Source organism: Lissotriton helveticus, chromosome 4_1, assembly GCF_964261635.1.
Source record: "Lissotriton helveticus chromosome 4_1, aLisHel1.1, whole genome shotgun sequence".
NCBI lineage: Eukaryota > Metazoa > Chordata > Amphibia > Caudata > Salamandridae > Lissotriton > Lissotriton helveticus.
Window position 1 is genome coordinate 447056884 of NC_136063.1, and position 27467 is coordinate 447084350.

At 44.7% G+C, this 27467-nt stretch overlaps 1 protein-coding gene across 4 annotated transcripts in view; it reads left to right on the plus strand.

The window, feature by feature from the left end:
• Positions 1-27467, plus strand: part of RAD54B (RAD54 homolog B) — a 608133-nt gene that overhangs the window by 356927 nt on the left and 223739 nt on the right. For all 4 annotated transcript variants that reach the window (XM_078687026.1, XM_078687028.1, XM_078687027.1 and 1 more), the window contains one exon: positions 11056-11281. In XM_078687026.1, the coding sequence (XP_078543152.1) occupies positions 11056-11281 (226 nt within the window). The remainder of the gene's footprint in view (positions 1-11055; positions 11282-27467) is intronic.

Sequence of the window (27467 nt, forward strand, 5' to 3'; positions counted from 1 at the left end):
CAACCTAAATCAACCAAAGCAGAATTATTAGGAGCATATATATCAGAGACATCTTACCACATTTATTTAAAATTAAGTATCTTGAATTGCTTTTACAAAAACATGAAAGTAATCTCAATAAGCTTGCAAGGAAAAATAAAACAAAAATTGTAAAATTTTGTCTAAATTTTCTAAAAATTTCTAACACCCCCCTTTTCAATTTTTTTTATTTATTTTTTTATTATACTTAAACCTTCTAACAGTTTTTCTTCGACCTAATATCACAAATTATTATTTTTTTTTTTTTAGCTAACAGAATTTCTTCGACCTTGTGTCATCTAACACATTTTCTTCAGCCTTATGCCAAAAACAGAAACCTAAACATTTTTAGCAGGTATGTACCTCAATCATTGTCACTATTTTCTTCAAGCTTTTCCTGACTGCTACTATTTACCTCCACTACAGGTATCTCTTCCATTTTCTTTCCTACTTCACTTTTCTTTTCAGGATCTCTTTGACTTGATATTTCATCAATCTGTTTCTTTGATCTGAGTACTAATTTGAATTTTAGGCTTTCATTTTCTTCTAGCCAATTATCACCTTTTCTTGGTAATTTCTTCTTTAACTTGATCACATTATTTTCTGTTCTCCAAGCTCTTTTTCTCAATTTTCTTACTTGAGAATCTTCATCACCTTCATCATTTTCAGTGTCAGAAATTTCAATTTCAGACTCAGGTACTTCTTTACTCGGCAGCTTTACTCTGTTAGGAACGTCATCTTTGTAACTGGTACTTGGCAATTCATTTTCTTCTTTTTCTTCAATTACCTTCAACTTCCCAGTTTCAGAATTCTTGTTCCTGCATTCAGAGCTACTTTTCTGTTTTTCAATACTCTCCTGGTCTTCAATCACAATCTGATCACTTTCTTCTTCTGCTTCTTTTTCTAGCAGATCTTCATCATTTTCTGAATCTTCAGTCACAACTTTCAAGTCTTTTTCATTCAAGGCTTGTTTTTCAATCAAACTCTCCAGATGTCGACCAACCTGTCGATCTTCAAGATCTGGATTTCTTTCAGAATCTTCTTTAGAATCTGAATCAGTAGTGGTGACCCTATCCTCATCAGGACTTTCAAGTGTAGGTACACGAAAAGTATGGCCAGTGTCAATCCACCTCTTCAGTCTTTTACACCTCACTGCATTTGTTGTGACAAGACTGACTGGCCTCCCTTTCTGCCACCTTGGCACTAGACAATTTCTTTTTAGACGAACCTTTTTCCTAACCCTTTCACCTGGTAATAGATCATGTGCTTGCTCTTTTTCTCTTGTTTGCATTTCAGTTTCATCTTCATCAGAAACAGAAATCATTTCATCTGATAAATTCCTGCAGTACTCCAAATTGATGCTATCATTGATAGTCATCATTCTTTTCTCTGGTATGAATGCCTGTCTCATGACCTTGTCCATCACAATATTATGTGAACCTAAATCTGTCTTTTTATCAGTAGTACTTCTCAGAAAAATAAAAACAAGTGGAAGAACATCTGTCCACTTTATACCTGTAGCTAGGCACATTTTTGTATCTCTGTTCTTTATAGTACCATTCTCATGCTCCTCAACATCTAAATTTTCTAGTCTGTTTGTACAGTAGAGCAGTCTGTTTTCAATATGTTTTCTGCCATCTGATAACTTTGCAACAGTAATTGCTTCATTATGTAGTGTAAGAAATGCTTCAACCCATCTTGAAAACAAACAGACAATCATAAAAACGTAGCACAATTTGTTATGCAGTGCCATCTCAATGAAATCCATTTGTAATCTGGTCAATGAACCACTTTCCTGTAATTCTGTTCCCATTCCCACAACTGTTTTCTTAACTTTGTTCACTTGCTGGCAACACAGCTTGACCATTAAATCTTCTCCAATATGTTCCAAACTATTGTATATTCTAGCCATGTCATCAATTATGCTGTTTGGTAAAACTATTCTGTCATCTCTGTGTGTCCAAATCTCATCCTCATCTCCCTGTTTACATTCTGCTCTCAACCATGTGTTTTTCTCCTCATGAGTTACTTCATCTTGTAAATCTTTGACTCCCTGCCATATTTCAACTACAGAAGTTAGTATTAGTGAACTCAAAGCATGTTCATCATTCTTTTTGTATGCTGCACATTTCACGTCAGCAATTCTTTCTACCAATTGGATGTCATCAATCAATCCTTTAATTAAATTTGCATTTCTGATAGGTGAACCTGTAGAAGTAAAATAATCTCTTTGGGACCAGAGCTGTTCAAAATCATGCTCAACTCCATAACCGTATTCATTGTCTATTTCCTGTTCTCTATTTAATCCTGTATCGGTATTGTCTGACTGCTTGTTAACATAATTTGGCAATGGCAGTGAAGCCATCACATTCTGCTCAATCATCACTTGTCGCTGTATCTGTAGCTGTTCATTTAGCTCATTTAATTCAATCTCCTTTTCATTTAACCATAAATTTGACTCATCAGGGTGTGTCAATTCAATCAGACCAATATCAGAATTCTCGCTAGTTGGAACTGGAGTCATCACTCTTTCTTGCTGAGCTGTAATCATTATTAATTCAATTTCAAGTACAATAGAATAACGTTTTTCAGGAAAATTTTGAATTTCAGAATTTAATGAGACCTTTAAAACTGAAGAATTAATTTCATCTTTTTCAAGCACAGTGACTGTCATTGTTCCCATATTATTCATGGACTGTTTTAAATCAATTGATGAATTCACATGATTAGGAATATTAATTCCAGATGTACCAAGCATCTCATCATGTTTTTCTGTTGCATCAAATTTAGAAGAAGTCTGATCTGTCACTCTATCAATCTGATCTGGAACTTTTGACGTTGCATTAATCTGTTCTGAGAGTCTGTTTAAATTTCTGTCCTGATCTGTATTTACAACATCATTTTTACACTGATCAATATTTTCTACCCTGACACTTTTATTTACATTCGCTAATTTGGGAATCTTTAATTTATTCTCACATTTACCCACAACCTTTTTCATTTTCTTGTACCAGGAAGTCATTTTCTTTTCCTTTAGATAATTTAGCAAATGCACTCTCTAAATTTGTCTTACAGCGTTTGCTGATCAATTAATTAATTATTTTAACACTATCAGGTGTAGAAAAACCTAATTTAATTGTATCACTAATTTTAATAAACCTAGAAAGAAAAACATCAATTTACAAAAACAGCAATATAAAATATTCAATTTGTAATAACAAAACACCTAAATGTGATTGGGTATGTTAAAAATGTATTTATTTGCACTTACACACCTTTCTGCATCAACATCTGTGGGAAAAGAAAACCTGATCTGTTTGCCTTTAATTTAAATAAAATGTTTGGCTGCAAAAAAAACCTTTAGACCCCTTTAATAATAAATTTAGTTCAAATCTGAACTAACTAAAAACATCAATGGAAATAATCCAATTAATAAATCAAAACAGGGACAGAACTGTATAATTTAAAATAATATTTCCGGGACACTGTAATCACACCAGTAATTAATACAGTTACTAAATAAAAGTTATATTACTTATTTAATTTCCCTACTCGATCTTCATTTTCCCTCTCTGACACCCAGCTTTGAATCAGTAACTTAATTTTATTTAGAAATCACAAATTACCAATTTTATTTATAATGAAATCCACATCAACCCAATGCTGTGGTCTCTATTCTAATAGAAGCTATTTGTTGTTCCCACTATTGTTGCTGCTGTGGCTGTATTTGCAGTTGCAGCATGTTAGTTTACTAGCAGTGTGTCTGCTTTGGTGACTGTTACTTAATAATTGGTCCCACCTCCCTAATTTCGTGATCAGTTTTAAAAATAAAGCTCCACAATACTAGCGCTAGAAAAATTAAAGCCTTAAACAATTTAAAAAGAAACTCTCGATATTAGCGCTAAGGAAATCAAAATTACAAACATCCGGCAGAAGTAAACGATGTGCATTAGTCAATTACAGTGATTGTTTTGCAATGCTCTACCAATCACAGCGCCGCTTTTGCTGTGACCAATACTGTTATAGTTGTAGTCTTTCTCCCCTCGCGCTCAGCCCCTCCTTTACAAAATGTGTACAATACTCGCCACACATTTCTCTTTATATGACAATAGCGTGACTAGAACGAAGATAGAACAGGGACACTTGCAAGATCAAAATAATTATTTCGAAGTAACAACGCGTCTCAGCCAATCATAAGGCTGTTGACGATATTTCAGTCAATCGCAAAGCGACAGCTATGACGCACTAGCCAATCATAGCACCGCTACAATGACCTGCCACTTCAGTGCTTTCGTGCTCAAAATTAGCCCTTTCTTTTGCTAAAAGAGCAAATCAAATTTTTTTTTTTTTTTTTTTTTTTATTTGCCAACCATCCCAAACACTCTTTAGCTGAGATATGCAAGGCGCAGTTATATCGAGAAGGAAAATCTCGTCAAAACCCTCTTAAAATTAAACAATTATTCGGCAGTGACAATGCGCATTAGCCAATAGCAGCGCCACCATTCAGAGTAATCTCAGCCAATCATAGCACTGTTTGTGACGCTCCACCCAATTACAATACAGTGGTCATAACGCACATAACTACTGAAGCTTAAAACTCTCTCTTCGCGCTCCTACTCTTCAAGCAACCCCTCATACACCAAACAAGCCCACATCACAGCGCACAACAGACTATCACTATACATATCAGTTATGACACACGTGTAGCGAGGAAAGAAACCAAATCATGAACAGATGTAAATAATTCAGCAGGCAATAGCAACGCGCATTCAGCCAATCACTGCACAATATATGCCTCGACCAATCACAGTACAGCTTTCACGACACCTCAGCTAATCAAAGGACTGCTTTCGAGACGTTCATCCAATCACAATGCAACTATAACTGTAATGCTGTTACACGCTGCTACTGCATTCCCTCTCTGCCCTCGCGCTCAGTTCCCTCTTTGAAAATGCAATTTAAATATAATGTGCAATCGTTCACTCGCATCAGCTATAACACGCGTTTCTTTTGAAAACAACCGCGTGACTATAGCGGGGGAAATCAAACTATGGTACCCAAGTGTCTGTTCCGCATGGGAATCAGCTCATTCAGACAACCGAACCACTGCTCTCTAACATGCCCCAATCCAAGGACACTCGCTAAATTCTAACATCTTGGCAGGCAATATTGACGCGCACCAGCCAACTCGAACTTAACCAACCCAAAAACAGAAATGGCTACTAACGAATCATAGCGCAGCTCCACCCTGACGCTACGACACCTTAACCAATCAGGGCACGGCCCTGCTATAATTCCGTGGCACCCTGACCAATGATAGCGCGGCGGCTGTGACGTAGACAGCCGCTGCAGCTGGCAGCTCTTCCCTTCGCTCCTCACTCAATAAACGGCCCCTCCCTCACAAAATTAGAACTTTTAATAGAGCGCACTATGCTTTTCCTTTTAAATAATAACGTTTGGGAAGAAGTAATTTTAAAATAAAGCAGGCATTTATTTCGAGGACGCTTATTCAAACAAAAATTTTCGGCAGAAGACACTCCAAACACTTTAATTAATCGGAGTGTAACTTTGAGTTTTGTTACTTGACAGCTGTTTTTATTCTTTATTACAGCGCGCTTTTTACACCCATCAATGTTTAATTCAGCAGTATTATTTAAACGTAGGGAACAACAGTGGAGGCTTAGCTAGTTATAACATAGCGACACCTCAGCCAATCAGGGGGCAGCTTTTCTATAACAAACCAGACGCTCTAGCCAATCCGAGCGCGGCAGTTCTGACGTAGGCAGCTGCTGCGGTTTCAGGCTCTCCCCACACAATCTCACTCACAAAAATAGCCCCTCCTTCACAATCTTCGATCGGGGCACATTTCAATTGTTTAAAATAGCGCGCAATGCTTTTTGAAGATATTTAAATAGCGCAAAACACCCTTTAATGTTTTAAACACAGACTTCACCTAAAGGCTTCAAAGCGCTCTACAATATTTTAAAATAGCGCATTCTTTACCATGAAGGCTCAAAAACACTTTCCTATAACTTTTTTGAACGCAATTAATAACTACATAAAGGAAACCATTTGTCTGCTTCCCTAACAAAGAGATAGTTTTATGCATACATTCAAGGATACGTGGAATAGACGACGCTATTCTCACAGAATAGTTTCATTTGCCAATAGAGTAATTCTTACCCTACCCTTCTAACAGATAACAAATCATTCACACACTTCCAGACAGAAAACCCTGATCATACACACGCGAATTCTTGGCAGGACTTGAACCAACCACAGAAAACGTCAGGCGTTGATAAAAATAGACGACGCTATCTCACCCTTCTCTCAAGCTTGAATAAATCCTACTACTCTTTTCACAGAAGTTTTAAAACAGGCAACAAGTCCCTATGCTTAATGCTACAATTTCATAGGCAATCCTCACTATACATTCAACCATTCAATCTAATGTCCCTAAACTTGTTTTGTACGTCCACAACACGTGATATTTTCTATACCACAATTTTGAAACAGACAAATGCACTGTGTAACTCTTCTAGTCACACTACCTTTGCCGGCAAACCAGGAGTTTTTCACAGCTGGAAAAACCCTTAAAGATTACATACTACACATAACAATCTGACAAAATCAAGATCAACATATGTTAGACATTAATCCTATGAATATACCTACATATATGTAACATGCATGTCAAAAACAACATATAACCGTCTGAATGCTACCAAATTAATTTAGCGCTTCAACAGAAATTCTTTATAAATGACATCACTATCTACTACCACACTTACCAATCAAAACCAGGCCCATAAGAAACAACAGAGCAGCTGAAACATGAGGCAATTGGATCTAATATGTTGTTTTTAAACTCTTTTCAATAAACAAGACCAGCTTGTCATTTTAAAGGTTTATTTTAAAATTCTCAAAATTGCATAAATTCAATTAGCTTTTTATTAATATCAGCATTTATTGCATTAATTATTGGTTCAAAAACTGACAGTTTAACTCAGCATAAAATAATGAATCAAAGAAAACATAGCCCTAGACCCTAAGTTAGCTTTCTGACCTGAAAGGGAAAATAAATGAATAAACAGTTGAATGCTTACAAGTCCATGGGAAATCGAACAGCACTTTGCCCTCAGGAATCAGTCAGCCCCGATCCCTTCAAGAGGCCAATTTTTATACCCTATTTGCTCGCTAATCTAACTAAAATGTAATTCTTTCTAAAAAGTTCAGCATTCTGATTGGTTGCTGTCTGTCAGTCCACCAAAATCACTACGTCCAGGGTGTGAGCGTCACCATGCCATTGTCCATTGACATAGAGTGACATCAGCTTCCGAGTGTCTTTGCAACAAATTAAAAAGTTGCTTCTCTTGACTTCCACCAGAGCTCGGCAAAATCATCCCTGCCATTTCCTCGGCCTTGAGAAAAGAACATCCTGAGCAGTCCGTGAACAAGTTCCATTGTCAGAGGAACCACAGTTTTTTCTTTTTTTTTTCAAATGTCAGAGCCACAGTCTTTTCAACGAAATAAGCAAAAATAAAACTCTCCATGGAAAGTTTCCAAGATGACTGCACTTGGCTCCAACTCTGCTCACGTACAGGCCGACCAACTTCTCTTCAGAATCAGAACCAAAGCTAGGCCTCAAATCACTTTTAGGCCTATTATTTAAACAAACACAAAAAGAGTGATTAATTCAGGTAAAACAAACCCTTCTGTTACCCACCCTTCCCTGCTAGTAATTAACCCATTAATTAAATGACAACTAACAGAAGCAAACAAATAAAGCAATACATAAAATATCTACCATTCTTCATATAGTCCAGCTTTATGTATCTGAAAGAGTAAAAGATGATTAAATGTTTCACAGACAGACAAATCACAACATAGGACAAACATATAAGCACATATAATGAAGCACATATCCTTGAATGATCAGCCGCATATTAATAGTGACAAAGACAATAGGACAGACATGACAAACAAAACAATATTAATCATGTGTTACAAAACAGACTTGCAAATGCAACAAGAGCACGTGTTATTAGTTCCCGCGTGTTCATGTGTGGTGCAAACTTAATCTAGGTTGGATTAATCAAATATATAATGCAACAATTCATTAATTGATTAGTTCATGTTATAGGGAATTGAATCCACAAGTCAGAATAAAATATTTTCTGAAGCCCGCTCCATCAGTAGCACCGAGGGTCGCGCTCAGCTCCGCGGCCCTGCATTAGGGCCCAGGATGGCGGATTCTGTCCAACAGGCCTGCAGCTGCGGGAGATTGGTCCACAGGGAGCCACGGAGGCATTTTCCAGCTCCAGTGCCGCCCACTGCTTCTTCTGGTGCGCGGGCGATCCATGGTGGGGGTGCACTAGCCCAGCTGCTGAAAGATTGGCCATGAAAGGCCGCAGGGGCGCGGAGACACAAGAGAGTGCGCCTCGCTCCTTTAGCAGCTTAGCCATGCCCCCTTTTTAACATCTTTAACCTGTCCCAAAGTAGTAATCATTCATCATCACGCTGTTAACAACAAATGTCCACCCTCTGTTACTGAAGGCGTGGAAAGGGAAAAATAGGAAAGTGATGTCAGTGCTCAGGGGTGGCACTTGTATGCTGCCGCACTTCAGCACTTTTGACCTTAGGGAGCCAGCACTGAGCCATATGAAACCACCTGGCGGCACTTAGGAGCACTGCTACACATTTCTCTACTTGTGGTGTGGTGCCTGGGAGATATTATGTGAGGAATACTAAATTAGAGTATCCACCAGAAAAACCATTACCTAAGGTAAGTATCTTGTTCTCAAACATCATCCTAAGCATATTGTCAGGCTTGGTGTTGGTGAAAAACAGACAGACACACTGTCCCCAAGCCCCTCTCCCTTCTTCTCTGACATCCCTCCCTAGACTAAATGTATTAACAAACATGAGCAACTAAGCAACTACCACAGACATACAGGCCACAACGTACGATGGATAACCAGCTATTACGTACTTGACTATTGAAGAATAACTAGCAAATACCTAAAGTCTCCAGGGCAATGCAGCCAGTGCGACCGCACTGGGCACTGACTTCGGGTGGGGGGAGTAGTGTGTGCAAATATATTATGGTTTGAAAATAACCTGCTGCTGCATTCCTGGCCCCAGCAATTTTTAGGCAACAATAAAAATGTAAAGATAACTCGGGTGATTAATGTTCTTCCTAGAGAGAGATTGGAGGTTTGTTTAGTGGAAGTTTTGACTCTTCATAAGGTAGCACAGAGTGTTAATATGCCTGCCGCAAAGAACGTGTACCATGCAGATCACAGAGTGCACATGATGTAAATAGGCCAGTGAGCTACTGCTTTTGTCAGAGAGATCCTTTTGTTATCTGCAGTTTAGAAGTTAAAATCCTAACATAGAACAGTGAGATATTAACTGTCATCAAAGAGCTGCATGCAAACTGCAAGTGTAGATTAGAGCGTTATGACTTTTTCCCCTGTCTTTCATTATCCTAATGTTGGAAAAATGGTTCATTTGGATAGAAATCTATTCTGATTATTAAAGAGAATTCCCAACCATGATGTTAATGTTTTAAATTCTGAGCTTGCGCTTCTCCAGACCAAGCACTCCTAAACTGTACTGTCTACCAGCATGGACTGCATGTAACTCCTACACCTTGTAGTCCTCTTACGTAACATTTTCTATACACTGATTGCCACACCTATGATTTAATGTCTCCTTTGTAGTGTGTGTGAGATGTAAAGTGCTCTGGCACCGGGCACCAACAAACATTGTCACACTGGGCACCACCAACACTAAAGCCGGCCCTGGTTTTGACAAACACACACACTTAATGCTCCAGCCTGTGTATAGTACACAGAAATCCCCACAGAATCCCCCTTTGCTGGCTAGCGAAGAATTAATCCAGTGGGCAGCAAAGCAACCTGAAAAAGCAGGGTTAGCCACCACAATTCCCTCTGATCATTTAGAGATTGTCACCAGTAAGCGTGACGGGTGGCCTGGGCTAGGGATTCTCGGAGATATTTACCACCTGTCTTAAGAATCAAACCTACATTAGGTTCAGTTGCTTTATTAAAAGTATAACTAAACACCTTCTGACCAACTGACATTTCTGAATTATCCAGGTACTATAATGCTACCATTTTTTATCCAAATATCCATGTGGTTCCCTGCAGTGTATCCTGTACTTGCTGGTCATGTCTACGGTTGTTCACCACACAAGTTTAACCATTGAAAAACAAGGTTCCCTCGTTTCTCTTTTAGATTAGATAATTCTAGGTTTTCGCCTTGTGGTAAAGACTTTCCATTTTGAAGTACCATTTTTTCATCAAAATAAAATCTTTTTATCCTGCATCAAACGACCTCCTTCAGCAGTTAGGGATAGTAAAGTCACCAATAAACTTTTTAAAGCAAAATGCTTGGTCAAATGATTTTTCCAGTACATTTCTCTGGTCTTATTTATCTTCACATCAGGCTTGTATGTCTGTCTGCGACCATATCCTGGGGTTGCCTTCTTGAATCTGAAACTGTCTGCATATTGTTTTTGTTGGGATTCCTTGCATGTTGACAGGTTTTGCAAATATTTTGTAATGATGGCATTCCTGTCCACTCATGCTCTCTTACAGGTACTTGTAGGGCTGATGCCCAAATATATCACCGGAATAACCAATAAAAACTGTTGAAATTTTTTTTATGTTTCCAACTAATCTCCAAAAAGTGATCACATAGCAATATTTACCAGTAACCTCAAGAATTCAAAGAATGGCCTTTAGAAGCAATGGACTCTGGGAATCCTGTCCTAGGTTATCCGGAAAAATTGATTCATCTTAAAGTTCTGTCATTTGATAGGAAATATGCATTATTGAATTTTCTGTTCCTCTCTCTAGGTAATCATTTAGCTTATTTCTCTTGTCTGTTTAAGGAACATACTTTAGCATGATTGGCACAAATTTAAGATTGTCTGTATGAGTAAGTCTGTTCCGTGGTATGCTTTCATTCAGTTATATAACTGTTTATGATATGCGATTTTTCTGACAGAGTGGAAGGCAGATTTGGAGCGATTCTGGCAGATGAAATGGGCTTGGGAAAAACCTTGCAGTGTATTTCATTGGTGTGGACTCTCCTGCGTCAGGGACCCTATGGAAGCAGACCAGTCTTAAAACGTGTTCTTATTGTCACTCCTGGGAGTCTGGTGAAGAATTGGAGAAAAGAGTTCCAGAAGTGGTTGGGATCCGAAAGGATAAAAGTGTTTGCTGTTGATCAGGTAAGGATCTTTGTATTAAGTTTTTTGTTGGAAAATCTGTTATAAAGATACTAAATTGAGTATCTGAAAATGTGGCACTGCGGTGTCACAGCACTTTTTACACTGTCTGCTGTCTAGTTGAATATGTTAGTTGTTCTGGAATAAAGAGTCTTCGAAGAATTAATGTAATATTAAACTATTGCTCTTGTGAGGATTGATAGGATGAATTCATAGGCACCTATACACCAACTGCACTTTGTAGTATGTTTAGTAGGATTACTATAGTACTACTCAAGAACTAATCACAAGCCTACATGTGTAGAGTTCCACCTCTATCTCTCCTGTCTTTTCTATGCGGAGCTATCCAGCCCCGACAACTTTGAGGAGCATACATATACAAAGACCCACCCACAAAAGAGTAAGCCCATTGCTATTCACAACCTGCACTTCAGATGTTACTACAACAAAAAAGGACCCAAGAAAGTTGTTAATGTTCTCCCGCCAACCTTTAAGAAAGTCTGTCACCACACATGACTTCTCGCAGGTATTGCAACTCACTCCCATCGAAAACAATAGAGGCAGGGACTTATAACAACACCACATCGGAAATAATGTTAAATTAAGTAATTTACTTTTCATTTATATATCTATATAGTCACTGAAAGAAACAAAGATTAAAGGGATATTTTAGTTATGTGAAAATGTTAGTTAAAGCATACCATTTTAAAAAAGCAAAACCACTGCAATTCTCCAGTTATAGTTATCTCAAGTGACTGTAACTCGAGCCCTAAAGTAACTATAACTTGTGCCCCCTATGCACAGTGCTGTCATCAATGATATAATTTCAGATGTTGCAGTCATGTTATCAATGATGTCAAAGAACATGTCATAAGTGATGTAATATGGGAAGTAATTAGCAGTTCATGATTAGATAGATACTTTAGGGCTTGAGTTACTGTTATTTGAAAAAAACTATCATGGCGAATGTCAGTGGTTCTGTTCCTTGCCCAAACCTTTGATCGCTACTACTGCTTGAGGCATGGAGCATTGTGGGAGGCCACTTGGGTAGTGGGTGCCCTCACACCAAACAGTGAAGGAGAAGAAAGTCAGTGAAAGATAACTGCTGGGCGATGCAATTTATAGCGAGGAGCAATGACAGCAAAGGGAAGGGCTAGGGTATGAGCCGGGGCTGAACAGGCCAGACTGGCAAGGAAGGTGCCAAATTTTCTCCTTAGTCAAAGTAAATCATCTGTCTGGGGAGTAACTTTAGGAGGCGAGCCCTCCTCCTGAAGTATTTTGGAGCTGCTGGCTTCATTTGAAGCCGCTCTGGGGGAGCTTGAAAGGAACCCTGAAGAGGCCCTGGAATGTTGCTGCCACTTCAGCGCTGATGTCTTGTCCTTATAAGCTTGTTCCTGGGATGGGACCTTGGATGAGACCAGGCTCTTACTCCACAGCCCTCTGAGGCAATGGCTGTGGTGCTGTCTGGGCAGGTACATGGGGCTAGTGCATTCTTCGGCCCAGACCCAAGTGGGTGCTGGTTCATCGAAGAAATTGGGTGTGCTGGTCCGCCATTACTATGAGCCTTGCATGGAACAGTAAAGCGTACTTGATACCCGTATCTTGGAGTCTCCGTTTAACCCCAAGAAAGGAGGCCCTCTATTTCTGGACCTCCAAAGTGTAATTCGGAAAAATCAGGAGGTAATAATTATCCATTAGAATAGGTTCAGAGTTTCTTGCCTGTCCTGTATCTCGTCTCGATTTGTATAATGGAGTATCCTAGCTGCTACCAGGTGTGGCGGGACTTCCACCGCAGGGCTGCTGGCAGGTACTCGATGGGCTATTTCAATGGAGAGGGAAGGAGTGAGGGCCTGGGTGCGGACCAATTCTTTTACCCAGCGTTCAAGGTATTTAATCATGTTGCGGCCCTGGCTGCACACTCGTACGCCGACTGCCAATGTTATTGCTGCAGAAGTGTGCCTTGGCATCCCCTGCTCTGGGTTCCAGGATGCGGACTCTACCTCCAAGGTCCTGTTACTGGGTGTGCAGGTCCATGGTGCTTGGATCAAGATCTGACAAAGTTTTTTCAGAAGTTGTAATCTGCTCTGTAGGCACATATGTTCATACCTCAGGAGATTGACATCCGATGCCACTGCATCCACCTTCGCCTCTAGGGAGATGCGGATGTCTTCCTGGCTTTAGGTATAATGTCCCTGATCTGAATCAGTCACCTTCGAGTAGGGGCACCAGCCCTTGGTGGCGATTGGGTTCCAGTTATGACAGATTTAGTGTGCCCCAATGTTAGCAGCACTGCCCTTGCAGGAGCAGTGAGGTCCGAGGGGGATTAGGTTGGGCCTACTGGTAACTTCTAGGCCTAAAGATGCAGGGAGGGGCCGAGGTGGCGAATGAGCAGCCCAGCCCCCCACCTGTTCCCCCTAGTAAGATGTGCTTTTTAGAGGGGACGCTCTCATCGAACCTTGTGGCCCATGCCTGGGGGTAGAAGTTGTCCCGTCCCCCCTGCATGCTCGCACCTCCATACCTGAGAAGAACGTCTCTGGGTCCCCTGGGTCCAGAAAAACTTGTGGTCTAGGGATCCCCAGGCATGTTCAATGCAAGGTTTGGCCCTATCCAGCCCATCGCTTGAATGAATGGAATACTATATACCACCCTGGGCCCCAGGGTCTCTGAGGCCCAAGGCCTCCAGGCCTTCGCATTGGAGCACTGTACTGTGGCCCGCAGGGCGGTGTTTGTGCCACTGAGTGTTTTCTGCGCATGGCCCCACCTCCACAGTGATCCGAGGCTCACCACACCCATTTCCAGTGGTATTCAGCTCCCAGGCAAAGGAGATGTCGACTAGACGGGCCCTTCAAGTAAGAGGCAGTGGGACAAAATGCAGCCTCTTAACTGACCGGAAGGTTGGCATCCCAACTTCGTTGCGTCTCAGCACTCCTTTTCTGCTCTGGGTGAGGCCCTGCCCTACTGATGCCTCAAAAGCATGACGGAGCAAAGAGCGGTGAGCTGGGAGACTCGCTTTAAGCATCCGTCATGTTGGCCACACTACTCACGTTTTTTTTTTAATTACTGGGGGGCTACTGCCCTCCCTGCAGCCCCCTCAACATAAACAAATGTCTGGCGGTGTCTCTACCCTTTCTAGGGGCACCACCAAGGGAAAAAAATGTAATACTTATGGGGCGTTCCATGCCCAAGCAGTGAGTAATAAATTATTTATTTGTATTTTTTGGGGTGTCCCAGTACTCACCCGGGACATCCAGATCTTTAATTTTTGATTGCCCTCTTAAAGACGTCACATGACGTACAATTCTAATTAAAGAGCTTGACAGGTATGCATTTCCCACTAAAGCGTCACCTTCTGCCAGGCTCTTAGGACAACCCTCCATCATTTCTTAAAATACACTGCAATAATTCCTGAGATGGGCACAATGACATAAACCTTAGAGACATACTTACAATGTCTGTGTGAGATAATCACCTCTAACAGGAAACAGCTACATTCTACATTATTCAACAATCTGTCTCAAGTTCCTCAGAAAAGTTCTGGAAAAAACCATCCTCACTGTATACATTTCCTTGCTGCATAGAATTTTTCTATTGCACTGTATTACATCTATTTACCATGGGCCAGTGTCCGGATATCCACTGGTGGGTAATCTATTGTCAGCAGAGTCTTTGGCAATTCTCAGAGACGTTTTAGATTTAAACCACAGCCTACTTTGAAACATACATTTGCAGGTGACATAAGATGCACTAAGCCTTTACCTAGCACCATATAACTTTCGTCATGGATAACCACACTTGCCTTCAGGGCTTATGATTTTTCGATGGTATGAACCCCCAAGCGTACACTCCATTAACTCTATGCTATAAATGAATATGGTGTTATCAGAAATATCATGATGCCCTTTAACATGTAATAGGCAGGGGCGCCCACTCCATTAGAGCGAAGCAGCACCACCCTCGCTATCACCAGCTAATACAACGGGTTTTAAACCTGTTTTAGTATAGTTTTATATTAATCCCCTGGACCCTCCACCAGGACTGAGTCTTAGGAGTGGGTCCGACTCTGCTGGTGGGGGGAGTGGCGGGCACTCCCTTCACTGCGCATGAGGGTTTGGCCGGCCGTCTCAGGCAGGCCAAACTCTCAAGCACATTGAAGCTCTCTCCAGCCCCAGCTGCGTTGCTGGGGCTGAAGAGAGAAGGCACAGGCTCCCAGTCTGCCTGGGAGCACAAGTTGCAGGTGCTCAGGCCAATCCAGATGCTGCTTTCATGCAACATCATCATTGGCCACAGTGCTGTCTGGGAACCTGAAAATGAGGAATTACAACAATGTAATGCTGCTACGAGTAGCAAGAGCAAATTTACACTTGAATACATCTGGATTTGTAAATTTTTCTTTGTGAATAGGACCCATAGTATTAGCAGTTTAAAACCGTAATGATGAGGGGAGCGTGGCCAAGATGGCGGCGTGAGCAGACGTGCTGCTCCGAAGCTCCCGCTGACTGCCTGCTACAGCACCGGCTTTCTGGTTGTTTTAGCTGTTGTCGGCCTGAGCACCAGGGCTGGTTCAGTTCCAGTACTGACGAGACGTCAGCCCGGGGCAGTGGTGGAGTCCGGGAGTGCATATTTCCTGTGAAGTGAGGCGGGGACCTAACGGCGCGACACACCAGCGAGGCCTCGAGGTGAGTCCTGGAGACTGCTGCTGGGGCAGTGAGTGGCCCAAGCAACAGAGAGATGGACCCTGAACAGCCCGGCGGGAGCAGTGGCCAGCATAGAGGGCCCCAACACACCAGACGAGGGTCTACAGGCGGCGGAGCTGAGGGGGAGCACTAGCGGCGGTCCGTTGGGGTTCAGAGGAGATGACCGATACCCCGGTCTGCCATTTTGAGAGTGATCCCGCCGACCCCAGGCCCGCACGGATGCGGTCGAGGGCCCCGCAGGGTCTTTGATGCCTCCTGTTCAAGAGCAGCGGTGAAACTGACCAGCATTGTTCCCCAAGATCCAGGTGAGCCACCGTGTTGCAAGAGGTAGGGTGACCGCCGATTGCTGGCATGCTGAGACTGGGGTACGGAGGAAGGAGCTGACCCGGGCCTGAGCATGCCCCCCGGACTGAACCTGAAGTGTGCTGATCATCGGAGGCACCTGGGGGTGTGAGAGTGAGAGAGCGGGCCCGGCAGGTAGCGCTGCGGTCGGAGGCGTAGCCGCCATCTTACTGAGTGTGGGAGCAAGCTGCGAATGGCTGAGCATACAGCGGCCTGGTCCCTAAGTGAAGCGAGAGGGCGGCCTATCACGGTGGAGCCCACCCCGAAGCCCGACATTGTAGGTCCCACCGGCGGAACGTAATGAGGCATGTCCGCCGCCCATGGGAGGAGGAGCCGACCAGCGCTGTTACCGGAGGCTCAGGTGGGACAACGGGAGGCGGGGAGCCAAGCGGCTGCTGCCTGCCACACTGCGTACGCCTATGTGCGGGAGAGTGAGGTGACCCGGGTTTGATCTCGTTGCCCGGGTCTGTATTGCAGTGCGCAGCCCAGTGGTGGGCCCTATCTGACGGGGAAAGAGGGAGGGGTACCCAGCCAGCAGCATAACGGACAGAGGCGTGACCACCAGTTGCCAGGCCAGGGAATCAACTGCGGCCGGCTGGTGACGTTGCCGCCGGATCTGGGCCTTCCTGCCAGTTATCCCCTTGAGTGAGGAGAAGGAGTGCCCTACCCCGGCGCCATCCACCGCAGGGCCCGACATCAAGACCCCGCCAGCGTATCGAGCGCAAGCAATAGTATAAGCCAACTGCTGGGAGACCAACCGGGGACACGCAAACAGGCCTATGTTGGTGGAAGTTCCTGGCAGTCTGGGGGCACCCTTCCGCGCCGGAGTCGGCCGTAGCGAGGCCAGCTGGGGGTAGACTGGAACCCTGGATGGCCATCTGACATAGCGGCGGCAACAGACTGGCTCAGGCAAGTGCGTCTGCTTGGGATCGTCCTTGTGGTGGGGAGGTGCAGCGCAGAAGATAGCCACGGAGGGCTGTGGGCCGGCTCCAACACAGGTGCCCGACAGCGAGAAACCACTGCGTGGTGCCTCCTAGGAGCAGCTTGTGGCGGTGAGGGCTGAGCACCCCGTCAGTGACCGCATAGACCCTATAGTGCCCTAGCTTGCTTGTCTTCCTGATAGGAAACTCGTAGGCACCAGGTGTTGAGAAGAAGTCAGACATTGGAAAACAAGCGTCCCCGGAAGTGGTGCTGTCGGAGTGTGATCGGGGGTCTGGTCCTCTCAGAGCTTTCCTAGACTTGGCTGTGGCGCGCTATGTCCTCCTCCAGGAGACGCAATAACAAGACCCTGAAAGACTTATTTGCGAAAGCACAGGCTGGACAACTGGCTTCCAACATGGCGGCAGGTACTTCTGGCCCAGCATCAGAGCGAGACGATGGCGCGGAGCCCATCACCAAAGCATTTCTAGAGTCTATGTTTGTCGCTCTAAGAGGAGACACACTCAAACAGGAGTTCACGGCGGAAATTAAGGAGGTCCGTCGAGACATGGATGGCATCGGTAAAAGAGTCGCCAAGTTGGAGGACAAGAGTGACGGGACGGACACAGAGTTGGCAGCACTTCAGCAGGAGGTCCTCAGGATACATGATCAGCAGGTCGATCTCCAATCCCACCTCGAGATCTGGAAAACTGCTCCCGGTGCAATAATATACGGATCCATGGAGTGAAGATAGACGACGACTCGAAAGACCTTTTCAACTACACGAGGGAGCTCTTTAGTCACATCCTGGGTAGACCTCTCAAGAGGGAACTGCGTATATCAAATCAAATCAAAAGTCTTTATTTAGATATAAAACAAATATCTTTAAAAGAGAATTTCCGATTCATATTGTTACAAATACTAAAAACAATACACAGTCCAGTACCAGCGAAAGTATAAGTAATCATCTCCTCGATCTCCTAGTTACAAGAATTGTTAAAACTGCTCCCTTGAGCTGTGATTACATACATAAAACCAACCATGATCGCAAGATACTATTTAAACTATTCTTATCGCTAATTGCCTAGTGGTTTAAGATTTTCTTTAAATGCGTTAATGAATTTAAAACAGGTAGGGAGAAAGCTGTGGTAAGCCGCTTTTGTTTAAAATTGCGATATGCATACTGGATCAGGTTTGTCAATCTTATATTTAAATCTGTATTATCTGGGTTCAATGCCGCAATAATGGCTTGCCTACAAGTCCGAACACCCAGCCGATTCCATTCCCCCCCTCAGCTTAAGCCTACGGTGGAGGTCGAAGGCGGGGCAAATGCAAACCACATGCAGTAGCCTTTCAGCTGCTTCGCCACATCCTCTGCAAATTGTGTCCTCATCGGTACGACGCCAGGGGGGTAAATTTTGCAAAAATCGCCAGTCACCCATTCTAATAATGATAAAACTGCGTTTTAAGTACAGTGAATAAGGGCTAGAAAGGTAAGAGGCAGGGATTAGCCGATTGTAGGAGTTTATTACTGCCCATGAGTGACTTCGTTTTGAAAACAACGCTTTATCAATAATAAATGATCGCGTTCTTACACATTTATTGATTGCGAGCTTAAATGCAGGCTGGCTGGGATTGAGGGCCCAGAGGCCGTCTGCTGACAATTGTTGGATATAATCCTTGAAAAGACGGCCAAATGTTCCTCCTGGGTTTTTCTCAGTTTATTCTTGCCAGACTAGGGACTCCAGTGTACCTGGGTTGGATTGTCTTAATTTGTGGCAAAGATTAAGAAAAACCCCAATACTGGAAACATCATAATTCAGTAACCCCATCTCTAATCTAATCTGTGGAGCGGACGCAGAATGTGGCAACTGAAGAACCCTTTTGTAGATTTTAATAGTGTGCCGATTTAGAGCAGTGTTCAGTTTGCCCTTAAATATCCCTATACCATACGACAGGGTGGGGCCAGTTTTCGCTTTCAGGACTTCCAGAAGGGGTGACAAAGTGGGACCTGAAAGGTTTTTTGAAAGCTTAGTCAATGACACCGCAAGCGTCGTTGCTTTGACCGCAATCTCGTCCCGCTGCTTTATAAGGTTGCCCCTGGAGTCAAGGTGGACCCCCAGATATTTATAAGTCATGCTTGTGGCGAGGCCAATGTTGTTAAATGACCATCCGCCGCCGGCATATCGCTTCTTCCCAAACAGGACAACCTGGGTTTTCTTCATGTTGACTTCTAATTGGTTCTTGTTGGACCCGGCCCTTTTGGCAGGTTTACCCCGAGACTTTTTGCTTTTTCCTAGCCTGTTTCTGCAACCTGGTGTTGGTGATTTTAGGCCTTTGCACACTTTTTCACTGTGGTACAGTGTAAAGTGCATGAGCTCTCTGTGTATGTGTGGTGAGTGACCTGCCCTCCCATAGGAATGAATGGGGAATATGTATGCCCATGGTAGTTCCTGATGTGTGGGGAGTGCAGGGTCGAGTTTGGTATGTGCGAACTCGTGAGATTGAATGCTGCGTAATGGTATATGCGGCATGATTGTGTCTAGTGTAGAAGTGCCACTTCTAGACATGTGGGTGCATGTGTAGTGAGTCTGCTGGCACGTGATTGGCTGGTGAGCCTGGCCCAGAGTGCCTGGGCCTGCTTGTGGATTGACTGTCTGGTTTGAGGGTGACAGGGGCTGCAGAGCCCCCAGGAGGTTGTCTGAGTCAGCCCGTGGATGAAAGGCTGCATCTGCTGCCAGGGAAGTGGGAGGAGATAGCACCTAGGAGTGAATAGGGCTTTGCCTGCCTGACCACAATACTGGCTCCACCTCCCGCTGGGCGACTGTCACCTCTGTCCCTGATACTGAAAGGAAGAAGGAAGCCAGGAAAGCCCCAGTGCTCCAGCAACACCCAGAACTGGTTTAGACCGGGCTCAGGGCCCACTTGCACAAGACTTCAAAGAACTACAAAGACTTTTAGGGGTATAAGAGAAGGACCCCTGACAACAGAAGGGAGATTCTACAATCAAGAGGAACCTCTGCTGGAAGAAGAACTGCTGGAGAACTGAAGGAAGATTGCAGAACTGAAGGAAGATTGCCTTGCTGTGTGCTCTAAGGGCTGACCTGTTCTACTGACCAACTGAAGCTGAGGAGAAGAGGGACTTTGCTGAGTCCCTGCTTACTTGTGACCCTGCTTACTTGATCTCCAGAGACTTTGCTGTGTGCTGTGTCTCCTAAATTGAATCTCCAAGGGCCTGGGAAGAGCTGACCTCCTGTTTGGTAACTCAGGGACAGAAAGGTTACCAAGGACTACAAAGCTCTGCTGTGTGCTGCAGAGATCGTGAGCTGTTTGCCTAGACCGTCGATCATCTGCCCGTGTAGAGCGCTGGCTGCCCTCTGTTTGGCTTGAGCGCCGCGCTGAGCATCGCCTGCCCACCAGCTGTTGTGCCGTGTTATCGACGTGCTCGTCGGCACGTGGGAAGTGGTGGCAGGGAGCCTGAAGGTATCCCCAGGACGAAGAAATCCCTGTTAAGGATTTGCGATACACAGATCGCCCTGCTGACCCTGGGCGCGTTAAATTCATCTGCCCGCAATTCACCGCCGCGGCCCGGGGGCTTGAAATTGATCAGCGTGGTTTCCAAGAGCTGCGGCGAAGATCACAAAGAGGCCGCGACCTGATTGGCCGAGCCACGAGAGGAGCCGCGCTCTGATTGGCCTTTGCCGTAGGCCTGCCCCGAGAGTCACGCTCTGATTGGCCAAGTCGCCCTGCAAGCTCTACGCGTCACAGGGGCCTGGCCCAGGAGCCGCGCTGTGAGTGGCTAACTCCTGGAAGTTGTGCCACGTCATCGAGGGGCTCGTCTACCGAGCCGCACAACGATTGGTCCCCGTGCCCGGGACCTTGGCGGAAGCCGCCGAGAGCCGTGTGGGACTCTCCAAAGCCGGGGGAGACTGACCTGACCTCGCCGAGGGAGCGCCGTGTGTGCTCTCTGCCCCTGGCCTGTTGTCCCTGCGCAGGAGCGCCGAGCCAGCTTCCCGCCGCTCCCCGAGGATCTGAGAGCGGGCGGAGGGCTGCTGGGACCGGCCGGGGAGAAAGTCTGCACTGCTTGGCGCGAAGGCGCGAAAGTAGACGGTGAGGCGCGCTGGTATTGTTTGTGGCTAGTCAGTCCGAGGGGCTGACCTTTGAAGTAGACAACACGCAGGCATTACTTTAGCAGAGCATATTAAGAGCATTTTTGAACTAAATCAGTAGCATTATCATTAACACTGATTTAAGAAACTAGAGACTATTCTTGGATGACAAGAACTTGATAATACAGGTGCAGATGAACCAGAGAGGTTCATGGGGGCATATTGGTTCAAGAGCCTGTGGGGCTCCTGCCGTTTGGCGCAGTACCGTTCAAGGGCTAGTGAGAGCCCATGCCCTAGTTTTCTTTTTATCCCAGCTGCCCAGCCATTAGTGGGCAGCTGCACCGTTTAGGCCCTGACATTGAGACACAGGGCGTCCTAGCCCCAACAAGGCCAGTTGGCCTAGGGACTGCCACAAGTAGTGGCTAATGTGAGTTTTGCGCAATGTGATGTGGTGCTAGGAAATGTAATGCATTTAATATGATTACGCACCTTGATCTTACACCTCTGAATGTTTTTGGGCATCATGTGTTTTTGCGCTATTAAGTTATGTTCTGGCACCTCTGAATGTTTTTATGCATCATGTGTCTTCCTTGATTTTACACCTCTGAATGTGTTGGTTTATGCATCATGTGTTTTTCCTTCCCTGCACCTCTGAATGTGTTTATGATGCATCATGTGCCTTATTATTACACCGCTGAATGTGTTTTTATACATCATGTGTTTACCTTTTCCCTACACCTCTGAATGTTGTGATGCATCATGTGTAATGTGTTCTTGCTTATACCCCTAAATGTATGTTATTCTTAGGTGGTTGTTCTTTCCAGTACAGGTGGTCCTAGTGAGGTCCGGGTCCCCTGCGTGACATTCTCCTAAGGTGGTTAGGGTTGCGTATGTGGTACTTACCTTTTACCAGTAGTTACTGGTTGTGTACTATTCTTGCTAATTTGTGCTACAGTGATTTTATATCCTTTTATTCTAATTTCTGACAGTATTTCTATTTCTAAAAGTGTTGATTCTGACAGTGGCCCATGTGGCCCTGTCTTGTGAATAATCCCTTGTGAATATTGCCCGTGCCAGTTGGCACAATGTACATGTGTGATTACTATCTGATGTGGTTTTGACAATACAGAAGTTATTTTTATATAACCTTGTGTGGAGTTCCTTTTGTGGTGTGCCTAGGATGTTGTTGCTGCTGTGTGCTTGCGCAAATGCTTTACACATTGCCTCCGAGTTTAGCCTTGCTGCTCGTGCCAAGCTACCACGGGGGTGAGCAGGGGTTATCTTGGCGTGTGACTCCATTGGCCTGACTAGAATGGTGGTTTCTGCCTGGCTTTGGCGTCAGCCTTAGCCTACCAGAAATAGCCAGTTCTAACAGTTCTTCATCGTATATTGCAGCAGTGTGTCAAGAAGCCTTTGCAACCCCACCCTGGTGAGGCTTAGCAGAACCAAATCGTCAGCATATAGAAGATTACTTAATGCCATACCTCCTACCTTTGGCCGGTGGCTATTTACGTCATCCAGGGTGCTAGATAAATCAGCTATGAACAAGTTAAAAAGGAGAGGGGCCAGCACGCATCCCTGCTTGACGCCCCTCGTTGTCAAAAAATTTCGCGAGAGATGCGTACCGGACCCTAACTTCACTCGAACCCAGGTGCGTGAGTGCAGTTGGATAATTGCATTCAATAATTTATCAGGGAGTCCCCACTTGCTCAGCTTTTCCCATAGGGCCACCCTAGGGACCCTATAGAAAGCGGCTTTGAAGTCGACAAAGCAACAAAACACAAACCTAGATGTAAAAAGGGCTTTGTCGACAATGGATGACACCACTAATAAGTTAGTCATGGTCCCCGAGTTAGCAGTGAACCCGGTTTGGTTCATTGGCACCCGATTGTGATCATTTGCCCAGTGCCTCAGATCCTCCAAGAGGAGCCCTGCATAATGTTTCGCCTCAATATCCAGAAGGGCTATAAGTCTGTAATTATTAGGGACAGCACGCGAACCAGATTTAAAAATTGGGTGAATTATTGCGCCTCGCCACGAGCCTGGGATTGTTGCAGTTCTCAGTGCATAGTTAAAAAGATTTGTTAACAATCCAGACAAGAAAATTATATCCGATTTAAACCGATTTTGTGGGAGGCCGTTAGGACCGGGTGCTCCATCTTGTCTAGGCTTTGTCACTGCAATGATGACCCTGTCTTCGGGCACCTGATAAGCCTCGTTAACAGGTTTGTTGACTCAATGGGGGTACACCCATTAATTCCGGGGGCGGTGCCCGTTTCTCCTGGCGATCCATGTCCAGCAGAGTCTGAGTGGGCTTGTGACTTAAAATGGTCCGTCAGGTATTTTACCCATTCTGCTTCTTGAATATTTGCAGATCCAAAGCTTGAAAAACTCGAGTTTGCATGATTAATTAGGGCCCAAAATTTCCTTGAGTTTTTACTCTTACTTTCCCACACCAGTTTGCACCAAAACTGGTTTTTGTATGACCGCTTATCCTTGCTAATCGCCAACCTAAAAGCCTTTTGGGTTCTGTGATATGTATTTACGATTTCACTGTTCCCAGGGAATTTGACGAGTTGCCGTAGCGTGTTGTTTCTTGCCTTTTTAAGCGTTTTTGTTTTTAATGATGCTGCGAACTTGGGAAACTGGGATCGGCTGTGAACCTGCGTTTTAGCTGGAAAACTGCTGGTCAGGTGGGAACAAAGCATCGTCCATGTAGCAAACGGTGAGGCGCCTAAATTGTTACCACCTTTTATGAAATCCATGCACACTTGCAGAATTTTGGGGCCGGTGTCGTCGCTCCTCTTCAGGCGCTTTAGATTTTCGGTGTATATTCCCTGACAGGTTGGAGGTGCAGATTTATGAGTCCCTGGCCTTGTGTTAAGAGAGATAACCTGGGGCCTGTGGTCACTCTCGGTGCGTGGAAGAATACTAAAGGAGTCTAGGTAGTAAAGCAAATCAGCATTGCAGATGGTGTAGTCCAGATGGGAATATTTGCTACCATTTGACCAGGACCAATTTGGCTGAGTGTCACCTGCAGACCTACCATTCACTACCAGGTAGCCCGCACTGTAGAGTCTCGACACGCAGAGTTCTCCCAGTTGGCTACGGACTTGATTAAGCGGTCTAGTTTGGGTTACGGCCTCAATGATGTTAAACAGAAAAGGCTCATCAGTATCCGCTGTTTTTCCCTGAAATAGGTTGATGTTAAAGTCCCCCGTAGCAATACAATCTGAATTTGGGTGCTCAGCGGCTATGTTGCTCATGATTTCAAGTAGGCGGGCCAGATGCACTTTTTTGGTGCGAGAGTTTGGGTTGATATACACATTTAAGAGCAGTAGTGAACGCAGATTTCGCCACCCATTGATTTTAACCCCTAAAATCCAGTCTTCTTTGATGGGTAGTTGTTTAATTTTGTCTTTTAAATTGGTGGATATATAGGTTGACAGGCCACCTTTAGCATGTCCATGGGGGACTATCCCTAAGGGCTGGATTCCAAAATTCAATGAACCCAATAATAGGGTGGCCGTCAGTTGCCCAGGTTTCCTGCAGAGCTATTGCTGTGTGCTCACATAGAAAAGAAAGAGTTTCCTGGTTCTCGATTTTTTTGGTGAAGGACACTAATGTTCCAGGAGCACATTGAGAATGTAGCATGCCCTTGATGTTCATCGGTAATGGGAAAAGCTTCTGACCGGGTTGGCACGCCCAAAGAATTGTTTATCGTGCACAGAGGCCCTGCCACTGGAATTCATTTTGTACATTTAGTTGACAGAATCGCTGGGAGCCACCCCCAGCCTTGGCTAAGGTCAGCATCAGGAACCTTTGTTTGTAGAGTTTTACCATGATCTGATGGCCTGATGCATTTTTTAGGATCGAATATGGTCTGACATTTGCAGCCGGTCTTGTACTTGTGGCTTGTTGGAGTACGGGCGGTTGGGTTAACAAGGACATAGGATAGCCAGGGATGGAGTATGGATAAACTCTAATACCCTAATTTCGCAAGGTGGTCTTGTGGTCCAGGAAAGCTCCCACCCAACTGGCCGACTTAAATGACACCAAGGTTACCTCAGACGGCTGGGTGCCTCTGGGAGGGAGGAACTCTATAGATTCAATGTCCTCCGAGACCAACCCTTCAAGCCCCGGAGTATCAACCACTAATTTTAGTATGTTTGATCTATTCAGGGTGTCTTGGCGGCCTTTGATATATATTCCGGGACCAGTAGGAGCTGATGGTATAGCGTATCGTTTTTATTCACATGCTCAGACTTGTTTATTTCATTGGGTAGCTGGCCTGCATTCGATTCGTGCTTCTGATGGGTGTTCCAAAAAGAGGTGTTCAACGATTGTTGTGTGAGACTAGGCAAGTGTACATGTTTATTGTAAATTGTTTTTTTGTAAGTCATTCTTGGTGTAGCACTGACCGCTCCAGGCGGTGTTAGGGCCGACGCTAGATTAATTTTTCCTGGGTTCATCATCGGCCTCATTAGCTTAGCCTCGTTGGTTTCGTTGGTTTTCAACCTTGGGGTTTCTATAGCTGTGCTGGGCTCATCTGTTTCCATGATTGGTTCGCTTAAGTCAGGGACACTCGTCACGCCCTGTTGAATGGCGGACCCTGTTGTTCCCTCTTGCGGGTTCGTCGCAGGTGACGGGGCACACGTCTCTGTTGAGGGCCTATTGGTTGCCGTTTTTTCAAAGAGGGGAAAGAACTTCCGGTGTGCTGTGTAGACGGGTGCCTTTGTTTTGTTTCTGTTTGTTTACTGGCGTTTACGTTCCCTCTTACTGCGCGGTGGAGGGGGGACTGATGGTTCATCCAGTGTGGACCCATTCAGAGACACTGAGCCAACCTTCGGCCCTGTGACTGGATGATCCGGGCTGCCTATACGCCCGCGCGTAGCCCCGCTGTTTTCACTCGTCGGTTCGGTTTGAACATCGCTCATCGACAAGATTTGTGATTGCCCGCTATTCACCTGCCCATTATGTTGGATTGTGCAGGGAGATGTTCCATCGGATGACTCCGTTTCTTCATTTATGATTGGCCAGGGGTTGGCGGGGTGTTGGGACAGGGCAGATTGATTTTGATATTGCAAACTGGATTTTGTTGGTGGATTGCCTCCCTTCATACACTTGACTTCCTTTATGATGCCAGATAGAAGCTCCGTGAGCGAAGAAAGAGAGTCAATAATTGGGGAGCAACAGCAAACCGATTGTACGAGCTTTGTGGCGCTTGTGCCCCTAATATTAAGTTATTCAATTTATCAAGTTTGCTATCAATCCCTGACGTAAATAGCGCTAAAGTGTTTAAAAGATCAACCTGAACCTCCAGCTTTTCCGAGTGGTAATTTAAAGCAGTGACTGTATGTTCAAAAGTCTGGAGGAGTTGTGGCCAAACGCTACTAGCTGTGTGCTCTTCTTTATGAGGTTTATTATTAAGCGTTGAGTTAGGCTTTAAATTAGGAGAGTTTTTGGTGTTTTTGAAAAAGATGGATAAGTCCGCTAAAAGCTGCTCGCTTGGGTCGGGAGATTTTGGCTGTTTTTGAGGTGATATCAACATAGCTCCTGGTGATGAAAATGAAATATGCTCGAAGCTTTGCGCAGCTGACTGCTCCTTTAGAGAGGTTATGTTTTGAGATGAGTCAGGCAGTTGACTATTATTTATGCATACGTTGGTGCTGTGCCCATGGATTTGCGCATTGGTTAGTTGGTAAGGAATGACCTTTAAGGGATCCATTGGCTCCACCAAATTTTGTTTTGTAGGTGTTTGTTGGAATTCTGGCGGCTGTGTTGAATCAGGGAAGGGGCTTAATTCGGACTGTGAGCCCACCAACTGGGGTTGCAAATAGCCTGATACTCCTGTGTCCACTGTTGGAAATGTGGACAACTGACCCAGTGGTGGCTGAGCTTGGTGATTGACATTAAGGGTTTGATTACGAGTTGCATCGCCCCCATGGTCCCTGGGCTGATCGCTAAGTGATGATCCAAAGAAGTAGACTCCTGATTGTTGGGCCGACTGTTTAATTTCAAATGGCCATGGTTGGGAAGATGTCAGATGCCGAGGGGAAGCACTTAGCTCAGCTGGTTTAACCGAGGCTCCGAGCCTCGTTGCCTCCGAAAGCTGGGGCTGCCGCT